Below are 19,389 nucleotides of genomic sequence, written 5' to 3'. Positions count from 1 at the left end.
GCTTTATAACCTAATGGAAGGAAGAAGCTACGTAGTGGAATATATAACTTAGAGAAATAGATAAATAGACTCTAGAGAGGAGAAAAGAAGAAGAGAGAGGGGGAAGCTATCTGCATACACATGAGGAAGTCCTAGGAAGCGGGGGATCACGTGATAAGCACGTGACCACCCTAACACTTCTCTAATGAATTAGGGTAGCTTACTATAAAGCTTCCTATTGAATGGTCTATTAGGAAGTAGTCTATATAGTCCTATCTAGTGCTTTAGCAAAATCTAGTCTTACTCTAGATATAATAGGCTCTTTATGAACAATAGGTAAACGGGTTTAAAAAAGCTTGCGCTAACGCACGGGGGTGCGGCAATAGCCTTTTACTACTATATTTTCTTATACGGTATCTCTAGTATAGTAGAGACGCTTCTATAAATAGTAGGAAGGTGAATTGTAGATAGTGTGATAGGCGTCTATACAAATCTCTACTAAGCTAGTATCTGTACTAGCTATACGGGCTATACGCGTATAATCTACTATTACTACTTAGGTATAGAGTCTTCCTCGTTATTTATAAGCGAAATTAGTATAAAGCCGATAGTATTATCACTATTATCCGTTAGTCCTTTAGGGTTAGGACGGGGTTAAACTAGTATTAGTCCTATATCACTATTATCTTTATCACCTAGCTATAGGAAGCCGATATCACGAGAGGTCGTCACCTTCTTCGTAGTAGGGTCCTATACTTTATAAATATGACCTCTATCCCCCTTATATCCTACTAGCTTTCCTTTCTAAGCTCTAAGAGCCGCTTTCCTTACCTATACGCGCTTTGCCTTCGGAATATATATATAAGCGGTGGACCCCTAGGGTCGAAGGTGCTTAAGAGAGGGTTTAGGATTTTTAATTTCTAGTTCTTTACGCTAGTGAGTGAGCGGAGAGATCTTAGTCTTTAGATTATCTAGTCTATTATAGATATAAATAGTAGTTTCCGTTATATATAGCTATATATCCTCTAATATACCGGTATTAATAATTATAGTCCTCTATATATTATTAATATATCCGCCGAAACGCTCTATAGTGCCGTTTAGCTCTATAGTGTATAGAGGTGTGATCTCGAAAGTTATTCCCTTCGCTTTACCCTATTTAATAAACTCTTTAAATTTAGTACCGCTATCTATCCTCTAGATCCTAGGGTATCTACTAGTAAGTAGCTTAATCTTCTTATAGAAGGTAGTTAGTTTATAAAAAGCGTCGCTCTTATTCTTTAGTATAATATAGGTAGCGTCGTTAATAATTAGTAGCTAGTAATTCTCCCTATTTAGCCTAGTAGGTTTAATTAGCTAGATATTAATATAGAATTTCTATACTATATCTTACACTCTAGCTTAGGGTTCCCGAGATATCTTTTATTTCGATTTACTATAAAAATAGGTATTATAGTTAAAGTGCTCTATACTATACTATTTATCGTTACCTAGCTACTCTATATACTATAGTGTAGAAGTAATATAAGCTTTTCTAGTATAACTAAGACGTCGGTACACTTCGTAAGCTATCACCTTATTTATAGTGTTAATATCCTCTTTATCCGAGTTAGAGTCGGAGTTAGATAGGACTTCGTTTAGATCTTCGTCTTTAGGACTAATAAGGTATAGGACGCTAGAAGTTATATCTACGTATCCTATAATATCTCCCTTACCGTCGGTAAGATATCTAGTATATATATTATAAGAAATATCTTACTCTTCTAGAAGCTTCTATATACTAAAGAGCTTCCTATATCCTCTAGGACTATAGTATCCGGTTATTATAAAGGAGTGAGTCTTACTATTTAGTAGAGCTATATATATAATAATCTCTCTATAATCTAGTATAACCACTCTCTTACCGGAGTAGTCTTTATATACGTAAGCGAGGTTAGGATAATCTATCTAGTAAGTATAGAAGTCTTCTAGGTTATATATAAGAGTCTTACTAGAACTAGTGTCTAGTAACTAGTTATTAGTCCTATCTACCGAGCTTACCGCTATAATAACTATATTACTTTATCCTTCTAACTAGCGTTAAGCTCTCTAGATAGCCTTTAAATAGGCCTAGAGATTTCCGGATAGCTCCTATAAAGATAGGGGAGTTTCGCTAAGATAAGCGTATCTCTTTATAGTATACGGTCCGAATCTATAGAAAGAGTATATATTACTATCGTCCTTCTAGGTAGTGCTATTATATATCTCGCGGGTATAGTTATAAATGTCTTTATTATCTATAGGCTACTTCCGAAGACCTTTCTTCTTTTTCTTAGTAGTGCTATTACTATCGATAGTATTAGGGTCTTTAGCTAGCTAGGTGCTATCGTTACTAGTATTATAACCGCTCTAGCTACCTCGGTTTCCTCTACGACTACCTTAGCTACTACCTTAGCTACTATAGCTAGTATTAGAAGCTATATTTAAAACGCCTTCTATAACTACTACTATCTATAGTGCCTTCTAGTATTCTTCTACCTTTTCGAGCGTTATCTTCTTCGGTTCCACTTTACTAGCTTCTTCTATAATAAAGTGAACCTTCTTAACTTCTAATTCGAGGTTAGTAAGAACCTATAATAAAGCGTATATAGGGTAAGGAGCTACCTTAAATCTAGTAAGTATATAATACTACTTCTAATACTCCTTAATATACTCGCTTACCGAGTTATAATCCGATCTCTTTATCTTATCGAATTTACGTATCTCTAGAAATACTATCTAAAGTATATCACTCCCTTAAGTTATTATTATAAGCTTATTATATATCTTATCCGTATACTTCGGTATTTTTAATAGGTTACGGATTTTACTTTATAGAATAGTGTCGATCTAGCCGTATATCTAGCTTACTACTAAACGGGACTAATACTTCTATCTCTTATATACGGGGTTTGATTTATCTAGTCTAGGAATATCGCTATCGAGTAGCCACTCTAGCGTATAGGGGATTAGCTAATAAATAATAGCCTATCTCTATATATAGGGGTTAGCGTCGTTATACTTAAGCGCCTTTACCTTCTATAGTTTTATTATAGCAATTTTAGAGAGACTATATCCCTAATAAGAGGGTTTCTTATCTTCGTCATCGCTATTATCGTCGTTATTAGTGAAGCGAATCGGGTTATTAACAGATAGGATCGATATATAGGGTACGGGGATATAAGGAATAGGGATAGGATTTAAAGGGTCGGCTATTATATCGAGAGGATAAGGGTTAGTGTCCCCCTTATTACCGCTATCGATATTAGCTATACTACCGAATTCCTAATATAAAAGCTTAACGGAGCTTTTAAATCTAGCGTGAAAGTGTAAAGCTTAATAGAGCTTTAGAATCTAGCGGGGTCGAAGGCTTCCTAGATACTAATTAGTCGAATAGTCGGCCGTGCAGAGTTTTCTCCGTATAAAAGTGGAGACAAACTACGGTACGGGCCGAGATCGACGATAGGGTCAGGTAAAGCTTCAAAAGAACGAGTTATTAGTGGTCTAGCTAATAAGTAAGGTGCTTATAACCTCATAGAAATACTACGATACTAATCAATGAAGAAAGTATCGTATATATTGAAATGGACAGAGAGGGAAAAGAAGAGACTGAAGGTGAGAGGCTGTCTGGGACTATCTACCTATGATGGCATCACGTGATGTCACGTGATCCATCCAACACTATCTCTCTTGAATACAAATGGTAATTTATAAGTCTCGAAATGACGTTTTAGCATATCCTTACGTGTATACGGGTAGGTTCTAGCGGAAGGATATAGATCCTTGCGCCCTAGACACACCGGACATTTAAGGCTAGTAGAACTTTTTGATAGAAGCAATCCCCTATCGGTCCCAGTTTTCTTTGGGTGTTTCCATCGGAAATCTTCAGTTGCCCTAGCCTTTTTTGAAACGTGTTAACCGAATTTGATCCGCTTTTTCAATATCCTAGGTATATGAAGACTGTGGAGCTTGAGTCGTAGTTCTAGGGACTGAATGCGATCTTTAAGTAACTCGGTATCACCGACGGTATCGATATCTCTGTTCTTAAATTCGAGGTGTGAAAGAGCTCTTCTCTCCGGCTGTATATGAGATATATCTGGTGTAAAGATGATAGGATTCCCCTAATAGTTGCGCTCTATGATCTGGTTCCTAATATTTTGGAAGAATTCATCGCGAGCGGTCTTCTTGGCTTTTCTATATAATTTTCTATATCGTGCCCAGATCTTGTTTCGTAGTCGTATAAATTCATGCTAACGCGCGTCATTAGCTTCGCGGGCCTTCTGTAGGCGACGAAACTCTATAAGGAGAGTGATCCGGAGCGACTTATACGCCTTTCTTAAATCCCGAAGCTCGCTATCTATTTTAAGAGACTCTTTCTGCTTAATAGTTAGGTCTTAAGGCGCGGAGGCATCCCGTTTTAGGTTTGTATGGATCGCGAGGTTAAGTAACGGATCCCTAGTTGGAGTCCCTATATAAATAGATTGAGTGTCGTCCAACACAGAGATATAACTTGCAAATGTGCCACCTTTTCGATGACCTATAACTGCATTTCGTGAATGCTCGTCGAGGTGCCCTATAGAGGGGATTAATTTCTTGCCTATTAATTCGGCATCTTTTCTAATATATACTTAGGTTTACCGCTACGCCTTTGCGGTATTTGTAAAGCGGCCCTTTATCCGGAAAACCAGCCTTTTCATAGGTAGTTTGCTCCTAACTCTGCGCTTAGCTATATAGAAGAGCATTTTCTGGGTCTGTGACCCAACTCCTATTGTCCGTTCGCATAGCGCGTCTTAAGACAGGAATATCCCCTAAGCTTTCTTTAAAATGGATGGGCGTGCTTTGGCGATATTCCGGTATCTTTGTTAGACGCCAGACGTCTCTAGGGCATTTGATATAAGGGCTCGCAAACGCGTCATCCAGAAATACATATATAAGTATATTATGAATAACACAAAGTCCCAAACTGTTATTTCTTTTGGTATATATAAATTTAGGCCTATTAGAGTCAGCCATAACTAAATTATATACATATATCTCTTCTAGCATAATACTCACAGAACTCCTTCATTTCTCCTCCCCTTGTTAAGCCTATACTGTACCTTTATAAGAAGGATTTAAGAACCGGGATCCTCTGGGTTTTTCACCATGAATAGCTCAATATCCTTCTATTTAAGGGCATTATTGCCCCTTATATACCCGGTAGACAGAGTCAGAGTTCTAGGCCGGGCTAATATTGAAGCCATCATTTTTCGTAACGTGTTCAATTGTAAAAGGCATCGGAAAGTAGGAAAAGCCATATCGTAGGCATCTAGCAAATGATAGGTAACAAGCAAGAGCTCGTTGATACTAAATGGCGGCTATTGCTTAGCGCCTAAGTTAAGCCCATACTCTTTACTAAGATCATTAGAAAGCTTCTCAGGTCAGCAAAGGATTAGCAATTTGACTGTTCAAAACATACTACAGTCACACCCTACCCTAATTCACGAGAAAGGTCACGGCCTATTTCTTCGCTCCAATATATCCTAAAAAACCTCACCACTATCATGAGACTAGAGTGGTATTCTTCGTTATATTCATCTAAATACCAGCGAATGAAGCCTTCAATGAATCTTAATGTGATATTTTCAAGCCAATACTTATAATCTGGCGGTGTGAGTTGAGATATAAATCTGCATATATAAGTAAAAGCATAGGGACTGAAGAGAAAGGAAGCCAGTACTTCTGGAAGTTAAAATGAATTCCCCGCAGACGTTATTTCGTCGCTTCGGCTCTCTTAGCGTTTAACAGATAGGTCTGGCAGCCGGACAAAGGCATTATAGTCCGTGATCGGCTTCGAGGACCTTTTGGGTGGCATTTCGATTTTGACAGGCTCAGAAGGGAATGATGATTGAATGATGATTTATAAGAAATTTTAAGGATGACAATCTTGGCTTTTATACCAGGGCTACTCAGAACTCATGAACAAGCCGCCGGGATTTGCACGCGCCAGGCTTACCAGGCTATACTGAATCGGACATAAGCTGGTCATATCACTATTTTGGGCTACAGTGATAGACTCATGATGGAGCCGCTGGGATATGCAAGTGTCGTGTTTCGGCTAGCTGGGCTATACCTAATCGGGCTTAGGTCAATCATCTCCCAAGAACTATATCATTTATTCTTGCCTGCGCGGAAAGACCACGATTTCCCCAACACAATGCCACGCAGAACCGTGGTCTTTTCACCGGGACACCCTATTACACCATATCGGATACTGGATGTAGATTGTGTCTGGTTTGTGTATCACAGTTCTAATTTAACGTGGTCGGTCGCTCTGCGCTCCTGTGCGTGGTAGTATATAACCTTCGACCTCCTCCCTCCAACCTAGGGTGAGCCTTGGAATCATTGGAGGAGATGTCTTGATCGGCCGCGAAGGCGTGTTCTATCTAAAATTGGGACCTCGCCTCTGTCTGCCTCGTGAGCTAACTGTTCACTATGACATTCACTCTATAAATTTGGATAGACGGCCCGCGAGTTCGCCGTTCTCGCAAACTCACTAAGTCCCAAGATCCAAGCAATAGCTTCTCCTCGCGCTCCCCACGTAAAGAACAATCAAAACGCTAGCCCTGACCTACTACGGTGCGTTTTGAGGAGCGGTATCTGCGGAATCAGACGCATGCATCCTGCCAATATCCAGATCACGGTGGCGATTCAACCCTAATGCATTATGGGAATGATTCGATGCTACTATTTTACAAACGTAATATCATAAACGAAGAAATTGTACAACATGAGGCCGGAGACGCGAGGAAACACGACATGACTATCTCGGTCTTGTCAATGTATTCTGTTGCATATCATTAATGCATAACTATAGGCAGACTAAGATCTACAACATAGTGATAGATAATGTCAACGTTTGTATATATTGTAAATGTTTCCCGTGCGCTTCTCCTGAGAACTTTTGCCGGCTGCTTCTACCGCTGACATGGTTCGGGACTACTGTTATCCCGATGAAAAGTACTTTTGTTACTATTATGTGGCCTGTCCCTAATAGCTGCCCAGGTGGTTTTGATACTGTCCCCCCATACCTTTCCATTTACTACCAGCAATTTATGTTATCTAAAAGGTGCTGAAAATTTCTATCTTCCTCAAACCATCTTCTCATTCATTTCTCTCAAAATGCCTATATGTAAACCTTACGACGATGTTGCCTGGGCAATAAGCACCCAGATCTGGAAGGACTGGCCAGAACTTCTTCGCACTGATGGGGACATCTACAATGATATCGGAATCATTCTTTCTGAAGAGTTTAGCGACCTTCAATGGGAACTTTTCGAATTCCTCTCCACTGGTGGTTTCAATGTCTGTTTCAAGATGAATTTTACCAATAACTTTTGCGCTGTCATACGGTTCCCACTGCCGGGTGCTGTGATGTTACCCGAAGAAAAAGTTCGCAACGAAGTCCTGCTATGCAATTTATTTTGGAGAAAACCTCAGACCAAATGCCCATTCCAGTGCCCTCTGTCTTTCGCTCGGTAGAGACAAAAGAGAGTACTTCAGACCTGGGGCCTTTTATCATAATGAACTATATCCAACACAAAGAAAGTATGAGTGATCTTCTTGAGGCCCCGGGACGCCAAGCAGGAGAAAATCCTGTACTTAATCCAGGCCTTGAGCTGGTTAGGCTGGAATCTCTCTACAAAGAACTGGCCAAGATTTCTCTTTCGCTGGCGACACTTTCTTTGAGCCGGATAGGATCCCTGCACAAGAATAACAATTCTATATGGGAATCATCATGTCGGCCGTTATCCTACTCTATGAACGAAATTGTTCAGTTAGGGACGCTCCCTCGATCAGAATTACCGACTACCACGTATGACAAAGCTTCATCATACTTTGAAGCCCTGGCGGAGTTGCATCTTTCACACCTCAAAAGCCAAAGGAATGAGGCAGATATTGAGGCAGATATTGACATTGATGTCTTAGCGGATACTTTCCGGCGCAGATTTGTTGCTAGATTTCTCTTCCGAAAACTGGTTCGAAACCCGGAGCAAAGGCGGCAATGGATTTTGCATGATAATGGCCCATTCCCAGTATGGTGTGACGATTTTCGACCTGAAAATGTACTTATTGATGAAACCGAGAAAGTTATTGGAGTCGTGGATTGGGAGTTTACCTATACTGCTCCGGTTGAATTTACTTATGCACCACCTTGGTGGCTGCTTCTTAAAAAGCCAGAAGATTGGCCTGGGGGCCTAGATGAATGGTGTGCAGAGTATGAGAAACCACTTCAGACGTTTCTTGGGGCAATGCGGAAATGCGAGGACGAGGCAACTCAGAACAAACAGCTACTTGAGAGCCAGCGGCTCTCTAGTCAGATGCGGGACAGCTGGCAGAGTGGAAACTTTTGGATCATGTACGCTGCAAGGCACAATTTTGCTTTCGATGCCATATATTGGGAAAAGATTGATCAGCGGTTCTTTGGGAAGACAGGAATTGCAGGCGCCAATAATTGTGATGTATGGCGCAAGAGGCTTCATCTCTTAGAACCTGGAGAGAAGAAGCTTATGGAGGAATACGTGGCTTTGAAGCTCAAAGAGAGGAGCATAGGGCGTCTCACTTGGGATCCAGATGAGTACACTGTGGGATGGATTCAACGAATGAAGGAGATCAGATGGAAGGAGATGGAGAGGGAAGAGAAGGAAAGGGTAGAGAGGGAGAGGATGGAGATCTGTGCTGAATCGTAAATAAGACCTAGGCCTGAGCTATGATGCTACCGAGACCATGCCTCTCCTTCGATACTTTATAGTTTAAAGCTCTCAAAGCCTCTGAAGAATTAGTTGACGCTTCAACGTAGTGCGATGAAAGTCGATGATCAAAGCACATCCGAGCTCTTTGCTCCAGAGGATGTTCTCTGGCCGGAGATCTTCATAAAAGTGTGCACTCGATCAAGTAGCTTGCTTTGTTCTTTAATGGCATTACCGTGTTGTTCCAGAGGCTTGTATTATTCTGATCATTCTGACCGAGAAAGCGGCAAACAGCCCCCCAAACTTAGACAAAACTTGTACCTTTCGTGATGCATCAAGCGTTTAAGCCTAAGCTAAGCCTAAGCGTATTAGGTCTTAGAATTTTGACCTCCTAGGTTCAACACCTTGGTCTCTATTTGTACGTTGTTCAATATATGTGGTTGTTCAATATATGTGGTAAGCTATTATCCTCCTGCAGCCTAGATATTCCTTTATATATAAGCACTATGGTTGGTGCGCAACATTACCTAGTACCTACATCCTACCTACATATGTATGTACATACCTACATATGTACCTACCTACATATGTAGGTACCAGCAATAAGATTCGGTCCGGGCCGGTAACGTAATGTTTTGTAATGCTGCCATTCAAAGTTAAATTCTCCTACCCACAAAAACCATAAAAGGGTAATTCTTTGATAAAATACGGTATTTTTAAGAGTGCATTCCCCACCTATATTTTACTCAACCGCGTGAATTGCTCCTTTTACTATGATCATCGGGTTAGCAGAAATTCCGAGGTCGCATTCATTTTCAGCTACTTGGTATTTTAACCTCCCATTCCTAATCTCAACGAACCGATCAATACTAGTAATGTGGATAGACGTCTATGTCTGTACATATGTGGTAATCAATGTTAGATGGAAGAACATGCATGCAAAACAAGAGAATATAGAGTTTGAACCATCCGGATGGTTCCATGAGTTCTCACATGTTGAGATTGATATCACAATGACACTTTCAACCTTTTTGTTCATAAGTCACAGTCCGCGCCTTACTGTTTAAGCTTCTGTTGCCTTACACATGATATCTTTCGTTGATCAAATTGGCCTTATTGGATGGAGAATCGCCAAACTGAGAGAAAAAAAAAGCCGGAATGCAGTGCTACACTTTAACCTCGCACTGCGTATCTTGTGAATGGAAAATACGCACTGACTATCCTTGGATGGCATTGTATCGAGCCAGTAAGTCCGCAACTAGGCAGACAAGGTTTCTTCACTAGACTCAACGCCTATAGTTTATTTAACGCCAGAGGGAACGCAACTGTCCAGCATTTCTGAAGTCGGATCAGAGGAACCCGAAGAAGGGGACAGCACCCCTGATAGCGACCTTGAACTCGGCCCTTGGTGGAGTATGGCCAATAGCAAGCCAGCCACAGCTTTCTTGATTCATTCTTGCTGTTGGTCTCTATTGATCCGGCATTTTGCAAACGATGAGGTCGATCTAGACAGACTTTTTGAAGTCTGCAGGAACAGATCCGCTTCAAGAACAGCGGAAGGCGTACACGATTTTGACTCACTTTGGTCAAGCCTCCAGCATCCACTCGTAAGGCCGATTATCCGAGGCATTGGAGATGCCACTAAACAACTATCAAAAATTCAGCGTTTAAACATAGGCGCGAGCAACAGTACATTTCTTGGACCTGACTGCTTCGGCCGGCTCCCCATAGAGATACGACTTGAAATCGCGGCCTACCTTTCCACTGCCGATTTCCTCGGCCTTCGACTTGTATCCCGAGCGATGGTACCTGTTTTCTCGCTACAATCGTTCTGGAGGACGAGATTTCGAGTAAATGGAGACCGTGGATTTCTGAATTGTCTAACGGATGATCGCGGGAAACAGAAGAACTGGCGATCGATATACATTGTACAGCAAGAATTGAACAAGCATATCTCCACGTCTGGTCTGTGCGTCGACAGCGGAGAAATAATTGTTGGCTAAGGGACAGGTACTCAATGACACAAGCCCTAAGCGGCCAAACCGAGTTTGAAGACAACTCGCTCGATGAGGTAGCCTGGAAAGAGGCTGCAGCAGAGATTCGCTGCGATAGAATTCCGAAACGGCTGTGGAGAGACGGGTTTAAGTGCAAATGTCGCCAGGAAGAGCCAATTCCCGTGTCGCACACAGCTTTGTTACATGACCTTGTTATAGGCATGACGGTGTTCATCTTACATGAAGGAACGACAAGAGGAAGGAGGTCTCACATCATTGGATTTGATCTGATAAGTGCAGATGCGGAAATCCCGAATATCACACTTGGGCACCGGCTACCGGGAAGCCAAGTAACAATCGACTTCTATGGCCGACATCTGCGAGGATTCGGAATAGTCACTGGTAATAGTGGAATCCGTGCCTTACGCCCAGTCTTCGACAGCGGAACTATCACAAGTTGGATAGGTGACTCGGAACAAGATGAGATGACCATGCAACTTATTCTGAAGGATGATGTCAAAGCTATTTCGGCGAAGTTCGATGTAAGTCATTTCCCCTGAGCCCCGCATATACGCAAAGGGTAACATAAATCAGTATTGCAAGATGATTTCTCTATCCATAGCATAGGGGGCCTAGGTTTTGGATCACTTTCTGAGACTAATTTACTGGCGTGCTTTACTTTGCAACAGGATATCTTGGCCTCTCAAATTAGGCGTTATTGCTCTACCACAAGCCCCAAAGTCCTAGCCGACCAAGGGAGTTGTGATAAATGTAATACCTCTTGGCAGTTGGAGATTCGAACCCTGGATGAAACTCATGCAAGCCTCACTCTTACCCTGTGGATAGACCTAGGACCGGGGTTAAGCATAGAAGATCCTCAGTGGAAGTATCGTCTTGATAATGTACCTAAGTCGTCTTCAGCAAAACACGAAATAGTGGACTCTCGCCTACGGTTCGAAAGGGAGTCTATTCAGGCTAGGTGTCCGAATGCTCTATCTGAGGATGAGATGTATTACCGGAATGTCGCTTTGCTAGAAGGGAAGGCATACCAAACGGTGATGACTCCAGTGTACAGTGGAATCTACATATTGCACGGACAAGCAGAAGCAAAGACAAGTCCTTCTCGCTGTATCATTCTGTGTGAAAAGCAAGCTGGGGTGTCCAATGTTTGTTTAGTTCCTAAGAATATCATCACTGTAAAGCTCACCCACGTTCGTTCCTTCCCTGCTGTGATACTTGTCAATCGGGAAAGGCCAACTCCTATGAAAAGACACCTTTTACAAACAATTTCGAGCAGTTAGCATCCATCGGATCAGCGTATAGACTATGTATGTATCATAATCAAAGAGTCGTATTCGGTGCGTATAGAACAATATATACAATATCGACAGTCATTGTTGGCAGACGCTTTTCTGCATGCCTAATGCTCAGAAACAAAGATACCGGCCATACCCATGCCCTATTCGAAGAGATTAATATCTGACATCAGGGTCATGATGATCGGAGGTAACTTACAGTGCCCACGCACATCGAAGTCACGGCGACTCGCTTATCCTGTCGACGTAGCTCAGACAGAGCAGTGACAACCTGGCGTGCGCCAGTGGCGCCCAGAGGGTGACCAAAAGCACTTTGAGATATTAGTATGGTATCAATCAAATTTGGTCGAAGAAACTCTTACATAGCACCACCACGCGGGTTCATCTTGGATTCATCCAAGCCCAGCTTGTTGACGCAGTACACACCCTGTAATGAAGTATGTTAGTCTTGCAAAGTAAATAGTCACTACTTTGTAAACTTACCATTGAAGAAAAGGCCTCGTTAATCTCAAAAATATCAATGTCATCCTTGCTCAAGTTGAACTTGCTCAGGATTTTGGGAATGGCAAGGGATGGGCCAATACCCATTATTCTGGGTTCCAGACCAGAAACGGTAGCGCCACAGAACTTGGCAACGATGGGTTGGCCAAGCTGCTGGGCGCGCGAGCGCTTCATCAGAACCAGCGCAGCAGCACCATCAGTAATCTGACTGGCGTTACCGCCGGTGGTAGCGCTAGGGGCCCACTGGGGGAAGGCAGCGCGGACCTTGCCGAGGGACTCGGGGGTAGTACCGTAGCGGATGCCGTCGTCACGGACCACGACGATATCCTTGACCTCGCCGGTCTTGGGGTCCTTGATCTGAGTCCTGACGGGGACGATCTCGTCCTCCAGCCAGCCGGCCTTCTGGGCGCGCTCAGCTTTCTGGAAACTGTTGGCAGCGAATCTGTCATGTTGCTCGCGCGAGATGTTGAACTGGTTCGCCACATTCTCCGATGTTTGGCCCATGGGTTGGGAGTTCTGCGATGCGATCGGGTGCTTGGTGATGCGCTCGGACATTTCGGGGGCGCCGCCGTCGGCGTTCTTGCTCATGCTCTCGGCTCCCACGGCCACACCGACATCGATGGATCCTGCGATGATTTGGTTGGCGATGTTTTGCACGGCCAGTAGACCGGACGAGCAGAATCGGTTGGCGATGGAGGCAGCTGCTGTTACGGGGTAGCCTGCTGCCAGCACGGCGGAACGGGCGACATATGCGGAGCCGGGGCAGAGGACATTGCCAACACAGACATCTTCAACGAGGTTGGGGTCAAGGTTGGACTTCTCGCGAACGGTCTGTTTTGATATATTAGTTACTGAGACTTGTTCCCAATGGGGGAGAAAAAAGTACCGTGAGAAGTGAGATGAGGAGATCATCCACGGTGGTATCCTTCAATCCACCTTTGCGGGCTTTGGTGAGCGGCGTCCGGGCCAAGTAAGTGATGACCTGCCAATTGATTAATATTAATCCAAGGCGCAAGGAGTTGTGTAAAGCAGCAAAGCAGTAACATACCACGTCATCTGGGTTCTTGGCTAGAATCTTTTGGCGGGCGGAGCCAGGAGCCAGCTGGTTGGCGACGGAGTTCAGACGTTGTTGTGGTGAAGACATTGTAGATGAAGAAGACAACTTGAAAAAGATAAGACTGGTTCTAATCTCTTTTTGATCTCTTTAATGTCTTCAAATGTTTCAAGCTAAAAGAAATGAACCGCGGCTTCTCCAGGTTTCCTCCACGCCGAACCGAGTGGAAGTACCGAGACCTTCGGAGGTCACTCAGTGTATGATACGGTAATTGGCCGTTCCTCGGCTTGTCATGGGAGGTGCTGATTGGTAGATTGGGGTATTGAAGAGGTTTCATGGACCCACATGTACATTGGCTTCAAATATCTGTATATTTGTATATTTGAATATTTGAATTTCATCACGATGGGAGTATGTTGACAGATGGAGAAGTCCATACTCTGTTCTTCAATTATTGAATCTAATATGTTGATGTGGCCTCATCTTTCAAGAACAGCTATTGACCAAAACTGGGGAAAAAGCCCAACCGGGGGCAATATGGGGGGCAATATGGGGGATTTCCCGTAAACAGACTCCACTACGGGTGATGGCCAATGTAAAAAGGCTTAGGGAATTGCCTCTGTTTATGAACGGCAGATCGAGTCTGGCTAACTTCCGTCAGAGTCCCCGAGGCCTGGCGATCTTTATATCTGCCCAGTTTCGGAGAGGTTCTAAATTCCCATCACAACAGAGAGGATAGACGATACCCGTTGCAGAAGAACCACTCATTTCGTCGAGACATTGAATCCTTACTGAATTGACAAGAAGCCTCGACTGAAAATATCTCAAGCTTCTCTGTCGCGATGGACATTTTATCCGAAGTCGGTGCGCCTGCTGTAGCTATGGCATCGGCCTTGTCGGTGGCCGCCGGCGCTTATCTGAACGCGAAGCTTGCCATTGCCACTGATTTGCGAACAATCCACAGCGACAAGGCTGCCGCAAAGCGGTTAAGTGAGCGCATCGCTAAGCTCGATGGCTCAACAACCATCTACAAGATGCTCGAGCGGGCGGTGGAAGTGGAAGGACGAGCTACCACAGATGCGCTCTGGTTTGAGCAGAAGACCTGGTCGTATGGCCAATTGAAAGATTGTTAGTATTGCTCCTCCGTCAAAGAGGAAATATCACCTAGGTACATCTGATTGCTGATACGACTGTTTGCAGTGGTCGACAGAATGGCTGCTCTTTTGAAGAGTCGTGATATCAAACCCGGTGATACAGTGGGTGTCTTTACCACCAACTCACCGGAGATGGTCATGACCGTATACGCTCTATCAAAACTGGGCGCTGTGGCAGCGATGATCAATACCAACCTGCGAGGTTTGTGGATCATCCAATTCCAACCCAGGGGAATAGACTGTTGACACTAGTGACAGACGATACTTTCACCCATTGCGTCAACGTCTCCGGCTCCAAATTGATCATCTCAACCGCAGACCTGTGTCAACACGTCTGCGTCGACCTACCACACTTCACACTCAGCCTGGGTTCATTCGAAGGTGCCGAAACAGGCGCAATTGAGCCCATCACTTCTGGAACCCTCCAGCAATTCTCCCCATCAGGATATGCAGCAGCCAAGCGTAGCCCAAAGGACCTCTCCCTCCTGATCTACACATCAGGAACAACCGGGAAACCCAAAGCCTGCGCGATCCGCAACATGCTCACTCTAATCACCTCCAACCCACACTCGGCAGATGTAAGCAACCACTCAAAGTACCACCCATTCCGCGTGTATTCCCCTCTACCATTATTCCACGGTACAGCCTTCTTCACCGGCCTTTGTGCCGCCATCGGAAACGGAGGCACATTATGCCTTGGACGTAAATTCTCCGCCTCGAAATTCTGGAAGGAAGTGCACGATTCAGGTGCAACCCGCATCCTATACATCGGCGAGCTATGCCGGTACCTTCTCGCGACACCGCCATCACCCTACGACCAGGACCACAAGTGCATTGTGGCAAGCGGTAACGGGCTGCGCGGGGAGATCTGGGAGAAGTTCCGTGAGCGCTTCAACGTCCCTGAGATCCGCGAGTTCTACCGCTCAACCGAGGGAGTTGCCAAATTCGACAACCACGGTGTTGGAGCTTGGGGCGCTGGCAAGGTCGGGTTTTCTGGGCCTATCCGCCGGTTCTTGGAAGATGACACTTTCATCGTCAAGTACGATACTAACACCGAGATGCCGTACCGGGATCCTGCCACTGGGTTCTGTGTGAGGGCTGCGCTTGGACAGGAGGGAGAGGCAATTGGTCGCGTCCGGGACCGCGGTATGCTGATTGAGTATCTGGGTAATGAGGGTGCGACGGAAGAGAAGCTTCTGCGTGATGTGTTCCAGAAGGGAGATCTGTTCCAGCGGACTGGTGATCTGGTTGTTCAAGATGAATCTGGGTGGGTGAGGTTCCAGGACCGGGTTGGCGACACTTTCCGGTGGAAGGGTGAGAACGTTAGTGCGGGTGAGATTCGGGACCATATTTGTCGGATTGAGGGTGTGCATGATGCTGTGGTATATGGTGTGAAGCTAAGCGGGTATGTCTCGAGGCTGTCTTTCTCTCTTTTGTTCGGCAAGATTGGATTGCTGACGGTCTATACTAGGTATGATGGTCAAGCTGGAGCCGCTGGTATTACACTAGAGTCACCAGAGGTTGAGACTGAGTTGATGTCGACCTTATGCAAGGCGCTCAAGAAGAAGGGTGTTCCTTCATACGCTCTGCCTCGACTGGTTCGACTCACTGAGAAGTAAGCATTCCCTTGATTGCGATAATTTGGCCGCGCTGCTAATCAAGCGTAATCTGCAGGGTTGCTACAGGTGTCACTTTCAAGCAGGCTAAAGGTGATTTAGCGAAGAAGGGCTGGAATCCTCGCCAGGACTCGGGCGGCGATATTTTGTACTGGTTGAACGGCACAAAGTATCAGAAGCTGGAAGAGCAAAGTTGGGCGGAGATTGAGAGTGGTAAAGCCAAAATCTGAGCCTGCACTCTTTATAATGTACTCAATGGTTCCAAGGTTGTTCCTCTTGTTCTAGGATATCCTGAGTACATATGTAGGCCAGACAATAAACGCCGTTGTAGATATGTTAGAACGATGAGGTCTAGTTGGATCCACCCGAATGGGTCTACAACATCCAAGGAGGAAACCATAGTGGAGGGCTTTCTTGGAGCCTGGAATGTATGTTTCATAAATGAGATAACTGATCCCTGGCATGTTTTGCTCTAATCTGATGGCATTCGGATGTCGATCATTATCGTTGATAAGGATTAAGGACCTGGAGTATAGTGGGTCAGATCAAACTCCCCCACTTGTGTTAAATGTTAGCATAAGATGAATATTCTCGTCGAACATGAAAGAATTCGAATAGAAATACAATTTCCCATAGCAGGGATTCCTTTCCTCACATGCAGGTACATGAGTCGTAGAACCACAGAGCGACAGAAACGGTATAGATCTGCCCCTGGGATCACGTGTGGAGGTGTCATCAAGTGACATCTCTTTCTCCTCACAACCTTTATCTCAGCCTCTGAATCCCCAACTCCATACCCCTTCTGAACCTTGAACGCACTCTTTTGGTGCTACTTGACTGCACATACCTGAGATATCCACCATCTGTGTTCATTTTCCCGAACTACAACTATCATAGGCATGAAGTTCTTATCAGCCGCCAGCCTCTTGGTTCTTACCGCTCCTCTTGCAAATGCAGCCGCATTATCTATCTTCGATCCCACGCAGGCTTCACTGAAGGCGAACGACAATGAGAAGTACCCAGTCAAGGGTGAAAACCCCCTGCAGTATTGTGCCAAGCCAGACAACTACAAACTCGAGATCGAGTCGGTGGATCTGGCACCCAACCCGCCTCTACCGTACGTCGTCCACGAAGAGTATTATCTAAACGTAGTAGATTCCGATAGCTAACCTCTCGGTGATAACAGAGGACAGACGTTAACAATCTCCGCCAAAGGTACCTTGCTCGAGAGAATCGAGAAGGGCGCTACCGTGAACCTGGAAGTGAAGTGGGGTCTCATCACTTTGATCAAGCAGACCGTGGACCTCTGTGATGAGCTCAAAAATGTGGACCTGGAGTGTCCCCTAGAGAAGGGCGAGATGGTTCTGACGAAGGAAGTGGACTTGCCCAAGCAGATCCCACCGGTACGCTGTTTTTTTTTTTTTTTTTTTTACAATCGTCTCAGAGTAAACCAAACAGCTAAAGTCCTTTTTACAGGGCAAATACTCCGTTCTTGCTGATGTTTACAACAAGGAGCAGAACCAAGTCACTTGCCTCAAGGCCGATGACATCGTGTTTCACTTTTGATCCTGTCTATTTTGGACATTGCTTTGCATCCACTCACCAGGTGGCTTCTCTCGATTTGCTAAACTGTCAACGTCATTAGCTTATGTGCTTGACTCGGGGGCCAAACATCCGCAATGCTCTTTTCCACGCCCTTCTTATGACTACTTCAATATTCGCATCTGTTGTTTCGAGTTCTATAACGCTTTGCAGTACTTTCGGATATCATTACTTTCTCATTTTTACGCTTTTCGCATCTGTTATACTTTTACAATCGTCTGTATAAACCGCGAGTACGGCACTAAAGCTTGACGGCCACATGTCTGTGGCTGTCATATACAATCACGTCATCTCCACTGACCACCCAACATATGTTAAATCGTAGAGCCGGGAAGAGAATATATGTAAAGGGGTATACGAATCATATGAGTTCTCAGTTGCATTGGGTATCTTCCCTCTCTGATATTTCCATGTTCTCTTCCCGACTATACTCAAACGCTGAGATCCTCAGGTGATGTTTAAATCCTGGAGGCGGAACGGCGAAACCAACTCGCCATTTCCCGGCTAAATGACAAAGACAAAGATTCATGTAAAACAAGTCTACTCTCCAAACAGACGACGCACGCGTTTAAGAACGCTGTCCTTCTCCGGGTCGTAGGGGTGGTCTTTGCTGGGAATTTCGAGGACAGCCGGGAAAGGATCGGCGAATGCGTCGACGCTATGGCGGATGCGTTCTGCGATCTGAGGTTGCGGCACCCGTTAGTGAACATGTACGCAATGGGATGGGACGCTGTAAATATCTAGCGCAAGATACGAGGAAGCAACTAACGTGCTGGTTAATCAAGAGCACAGCAATGTCTTTCCTCTCCTGGGTGAAGTTCTGGAACGCCCGTTCGATCTCCGAGGTCTCGGTTTTGGAATCAACGACAAGGAAGTTTCTCTGGGAGTCTGGTGGTTCGGTGACATGCTGTAAGAAGAGCCAGTAAGTTAGGGTGGCTTTTCATATAAATGTCATGGAGATGTGACGTAGATGGGGTAGTGAACAGTTCATACCCCGACACCTGCGAGCAAAAGACCAGTAACGGAGCTGGGTTATAGGTTAAGCTAGGTCAGCTGGGCACAACCTTTTCGAGGACGAGCAATTTGTAGGAAGGGTCTTTACTCTTCATCACCAATGACAGCAAGGAATTGCCGCTCCTGGGGTACCGAGTTAGCGATCGGAGGGGTCATTCCATTGAATCGATGTCAAGTACCTTGGATGTTGCGGCCGATGCCGCCATGATGAGGGGAAATAAATGGAAGGGCTGAGAGTTCCGAGACACACAATCTTCGAACTGGAAGTTCGAGATAGATCAGGTAAATGACAGATCTGGTCCAGCTGTCCGTTGATCACCGTGGTTATCGCCGGGAGCTGCGCATTACATAAGCTGATGCAATTTCCAAGGTTCTCAGATTTGTTTACTGCAGGGCTTCACGTCCACAAAAC

At 44.7% G+C, this 19,389-nt stretch overlaps 9 protein-coding genes across 9 annotated transcripts; 5 read left to right on the top strand and 4 right to left on the bottom strand.

Moving 5' to 3' along the window:
- Nucleotides 1–4,391: 4,391 nt before the first annotated feature.
- On the bottom strand, nucleotides 4,392–5,010 carry N7489_005834 (uncharacterized protein; the record flags this gene model as incomplete). Its single annotated transcript, XM_056711586.1, has 3 exons — nucleotides 4,392–4,570; nucleotides 4,626–4,707; nucleotides 4,756–5,010. The coding sequence occupies 3 exons, from the start codon at nucleotides 5,008–5,010 to the stop codon at nucleotides 4,392–4,394; spliced, it is 516 nt and encodes a 171-aa protein (XP_056570007.1).
- A 152-nt stretch (nucleotides 5,011–5,162) lies between these two features.
- N7489_005833 (uncharacterized protein) lies at nucleotides 5,163–5,665 on the bottom strand (the record flags this gene model as incomplete). Its single annotated transcript, XM_056711585.1, has 2 exons — nucleotides 5,163–5,343; nucleotides 5,472–5,665. Coding segments are annotated over 2 exons (375 nt in total), but the record flags the coding sequence as incomplete, so codon positions are not given.
- A 1,493-nt stretch (nucleotides 5,666–7,158) lies between these two features.
- On the top strand, nucleotides 7,159–7,518 carry N7489_005832 (uncharacterized protein; the record flags this gene model as incomplete). Its single annotated transcript, XM_056711584.1, has 1 exon — nucleotides 7,159–7,518. The coding sequence occupies one exon, from the start codon at nucleotides 7,159–7,161 to the stop codon at nucleotides 7,516–7,518; it is 360 nt and encodes a 119-aa protein (XP_056570005.1).
- A 41-nt stretch (nucleotides 7,519–7,559) lies between these two features.
- On the top strand, nucleotides 7,560–8,726 carry N7489_005831 (uncharacterized protein; the record flags this gene model as incomplete). The annotated part of the gene is made up of 1 exon (XM_056711583.1): nucleotides 7,560–8,726. The coding sequence occupies one exon, from the start codon at nucleotides 7,560–7,562 to the stop codon at nucleotides 8,724–8,726; it is 1,167 nt and encodes a 388-aa protein (XP_056570004.1).
- Nucleotides 8,727–10,743: 2,017 nt separating this feature from the next.
- N7489_005830 (uncharacterized protein) lies at nucleotides 10,744–11,280 on the top strand (the record flags this gene model as incomplete). The annotated part of the gene is made up of 1 exon (XM_056711582.1): nucleotides 10,744–11,280. One exon carries the CDS (start codon nucleotides 10,744–10,746, stop codon nucleotides 11,278–11,280), a length of 537 nt encoding a protein of 178 aa, XP_056570003.1.
- Nucleotides 11,281–12,140: 860 nt separating this feature from the next.
- Nucleotides 12,141–13,681, bottom strand: N7489_005829 (putative peroxisomal 3-ketoacyl-coA thiolase (Kat1); the record flags this gene model as incomplete). Its single annotated transcript, XM_056711581.1, has 6 exons — nucleotides 12,141–12,179; nucleotides 12,236–12,347; nucleotides 12,399–12,463; nucleotides 12,520–13,368; nucleotides 13,424–13,519; nucleotides 13,586–13,681. 6 exons carry the CDS (start codon nucleotides 13,679–13,681, stop codon nucleotides 12,141–12,143), a joined length of 1,257 nt encoding a protein of 418 aa, XP_056570002.1.
- A 752-nt stretch (nucleotides 13,682–14,433) lies between these two features.
- Nucleotides 14,434–16,591, top strand: N7489_005828 (putative bifunctional fatty acid transporter/acyl-CoA synthetase (FAT1); the record flags this gene model as incomplete). Its single annotated transcript, XM_056711580.1, has 5 exons — nucleotides 14,434–14,719; nucleotides 14,792–14,947; nucleotides 15,004–16,150; nucleotides 16,217–16,360; nucleotides 16,420–16,591. 5 exons carry the CDS (start codon nucleotides 14,434–14,436, stop codon nucleotides 16,589–16,591), a joined length of 1,905 nt encoding a protein of 634 aa, XP_056570001.1.
- A 669-nt stretch (nucleotides 16,592–17,260) lies between these two features.
- Nucleotides 17,261–17,927, top strand: N7489_005827 (ML domain-containing protein; the record flags this gene model as incomplete). The annotated part of the gene is made up of 3 exons (XM_056711579.1): nucleotides 17,261–17,478; nucleotides 17,548–17,764; nucleotides 17,838–17,927. The coding sequence occupies 3 exons, from the start codon at nucleotides 17,261–17,263 to the stop codon at nucleotides 17,925–17,927; spliced, it is 525 nt and encodes a 174-aa protein (XP_056570000.1).
- A 576-nt stretch (nucleotides 17,928–18,503) lies between these two features.
- On the bottom strand, nucleotides 18,504–19,183 carry N7489_005826 (H(+)-transporting V1 sector ATPase subunit F; the record flags this gene model as incomplete). Its single annotated transcript, XM_056711578.1, has 5 exons — nucleotides 18,504–18,644; nucleotides 18,733–18,870; nucleotides 18,957–18,990; nucleotides 19,066–19,100; nucleotides 19,157–19,183. The coding sequence occupies 5 exons, from the start codon at nucleotides 19,181–19,183 to the stop codon at nucleotides 18,504–18,506; spliced, it is 375 nt and encodes a 124-aa protein (XP_056569999.1).
- Nucleotides 19,184–19,389: the final 206 nt, after the last annotated feature.

This window comes from Penicillium chrysogenum (assembly GCF_028827035.1).
Source record: "Penicillium chrysogenum strain IBT 35668 chromosome Unknown utg000002l_segment0_segment0, whole genome shotgun sequence".
Taxonomy (NCBI): domain Eukaryota; kingdom Fungi; phylum Ascomycota; class Eurotiomycetes; order Eurotiales; family Aspergillaceae; genus Penicillium; species Penicillium chrysogenum.
Note: the sequence above shows the minus strand (reverse complement) of the source record. Positions and strands in the feature narration are given on the sequence as shown.